At 62.9% G+C, this 2,317-nt stretch overlaps 1 protein-coding gene across 1 annotated transcript; it reads right to left on the reverse strand.

Moving 5' to 3' along the window:
* Window positions 1–1,080: 1,080 nt before the first annotated feature.
* Window positions 1,081–1,232, reverse strand: WFDC2 (WAP four-disulfide core domain 2; the record flags this gene model as incomplete). The annotated part of the gene is made up of 1 exon (XM_009077049.1): window positions 1,081–1,232. A coding segment is annotated over one exon (152 nt), but the record flags the coding sequence as incomplete, so codon positions are not given.
* Window positions 1,233–2,317: the final 1,085 nt, after the last annotated feature.

The following is a 2,317-nucleotide window of genomic DNA, read 5'->3' on the forward strand; positions in this document are numbered from 1 at the left end:
GGGTGGGACACAGGGGCAGTGTCCTGTTCCCGCTCTTCGGTGTCCACCCGGTCCCTGTGGGGACACATGGAATGGGGAGAGCTGTTGAGCTGTGGCACTGTGCCAGGGTACACCAACCTGCGCCTGCACCACTGGGACAGGGGGAACCAGCACCAGGCACTCGGCACTGGGCAGTGCTGGGTAGGGTGCGGGGCTTACTAGTCCTGGTGGGGGCGCTCTGGGGGTGCCAGCCCCTTTCAGGCAGGTGGGATGATTGCTCTTGTCCCATGGGGTGGGAGCAGGAGTGGGGCAGGTGCAGAAGGGGCAGGGCCCCCAGAGCCCTGTGGGGAGCAGGAGGTGCCAGGAAGGCATGGGGCAGAGAGATGTGGGCTGCCCACAGCTTCTTCAGGCTTTGGCCATGGGCAGCGTGCCACTGCCAGGCTGGGAGTGTGCATGGCAAGGAGGGGTTTGGGTGATACTCGTGTAAGGGCACACTCTACAGCCTGTTTGCCCCCCAGCCATTGCAGAGCATGGAGCAGAGAGCCTCTGCTCTGATAGGACATGGACATGGCTGCACCTTGATGGCCCTGCTCTTAATATGACTGTGCAGAGGTGGAGGAGCCAGTGTGCCTGGACAGCCAGGGGCATGGGACAGCCCCAGGCAGGGTACAGGCTGGGGGCTCTTGGAGAAATGATGCAGCCAGTCAATGCTGACTCTTGTGTGGAGCCCTTCCAAGCATCCCTGGTGTGGGATGTAGAGGTAGCCATGGCATAGGATGGAGAGGTGGCCACGGCGCAGGATGGAGAGACAGCCATGGTGTGGCAGGGAGAAGCTGCTTTATTGGTGAGAGAGCAGGGGGCTGTGGTGTGCCCTGGGCAGGGGACCCCAGGGAGGAAGCGGAGGCTTGAAGGCTCCAAGCTGGGGGGAAAGGTGCAGGACCAGGGTGTGCGGGATGGGCGTCAGGCAGCAGCTTCCCTGTGGCTGGGCTGGCAGGAGGTGGCTGCACCTGCAAAGGAGCAGAGACCATGAGTGGGATGGGCACATGGGTGCCATGCAGCAGTGCTGTGGGATTCCTGGGGCTGGCATGCACCCAACTGACCTCAGTGGAGGGGCGTCACGCAGGAGACCTTGCCACAGCCGTTCCTGCAACACTTCTGGTTCCCGGAGCAGTTGGAGTCAGTCTTGCACTGGTTGGTGCAGACACCCAGCATGGGGATGCCTGGGTTGACAGGTGGACAGGTGCCAGGCTTCTCTGAAAGGCAAAGGGACATGGCTGAGACCTGTTGGCTCTGGCACAGGGGCAGAGGCCGCCCTGCAGCTCCTGGAGCCACAGGCATGACTGGAGCCCAGGCTGCCACGGAGGAGGGACCACCATGGTAGCCAGAATTTCCCCCATCCCACAGCTCTGCCTGTTGTTGCTCCTGCCAGCTGGACATGATGGGGACACATCAAGGAAGCCACATGGCATGGTGGGTGTCCCCCACAGCTGCCACAGATGGCCATGGACGTTTGTTCATGGCATGAGGGCTCAGCCCAGGCCTTGGCTTGGCCCGTCCCCCCCAGCTGCCACAGATGGCCATGGACGTTTGTTCATGGCATGAGGGCTCAGCCCAGGCCTTGGCAGGGGGTCATGTGCCCCCCAGACAGTCTGTGTGTAGGGCCCCTGCCCTGCTATTCCACTGCCTGCCACCAGCACTGGGCTCTGGCTCTGCACCATGCTGCCTTCCACCAAGACACAGCCAGGTCAGTGCTGTCCCACACAGCTGCCACAGATGGCCATGGACGTTTGTTCATGGCATGAGGGCTCAGCCCAGGCCTTGGCAGGGGGTCATGTGCCCCCCAGACAGTCTGTGTGTAGGGCCCCTGCCCTGCTATTCCACTGCCTGCCACCAGCACTGGGCTCTGGCTCTGCACCATGCTGCCTTCCACCAAGACACAGCCAGGTCAGTGCTGTCCCACAGGTGGCCATGGGGGTACCGGAGCCTCTGGGTCACATCCATGTGTCTGCAGCTGGGGATGCCAACTCCTGTGTCTGTCTCCTGGGTCACTTTCCAGCAGGACTGGCGTGGTAAGCATGCTCAGCTGTGTGGCTGCAGGGATGCAGCCAGTGCAAGGATGGGAATGATGCCACTGGGAGACTTCCCCGACACAGGGTCAGAGCCAGGACATCGCCCACATCCTGGGCAGGCAATGAAGGCTGCGAAAGTGAGTGGCGCAGACCTCCACCCTCCACCCCGGCCCCAGCATCGTCCAGGGGTGTCCACTCAGCTCCTGCATCGCTGAGACAAGAAGGGGTGAGCGTGGCCCAGCCGGAGCGCGCACAGCCTGCCGGGCTCC

The sequence above is a fragment of the Acanthisitta chloris genome, unplaced genomic scaffold (assembly GCF_000695815.1).
Source record: "Acanthisitta chloris isolate BGI_N310 unplaced genomic scaffold, ASM69581v1 scaffold13406, whole genome shotgun sequence".
NCBI lineage: Eukaryota > Metazoa > Chordata > Aves > Passeriformes > Acanthisittidae > Acanthisitta > Acanthisitta chloris.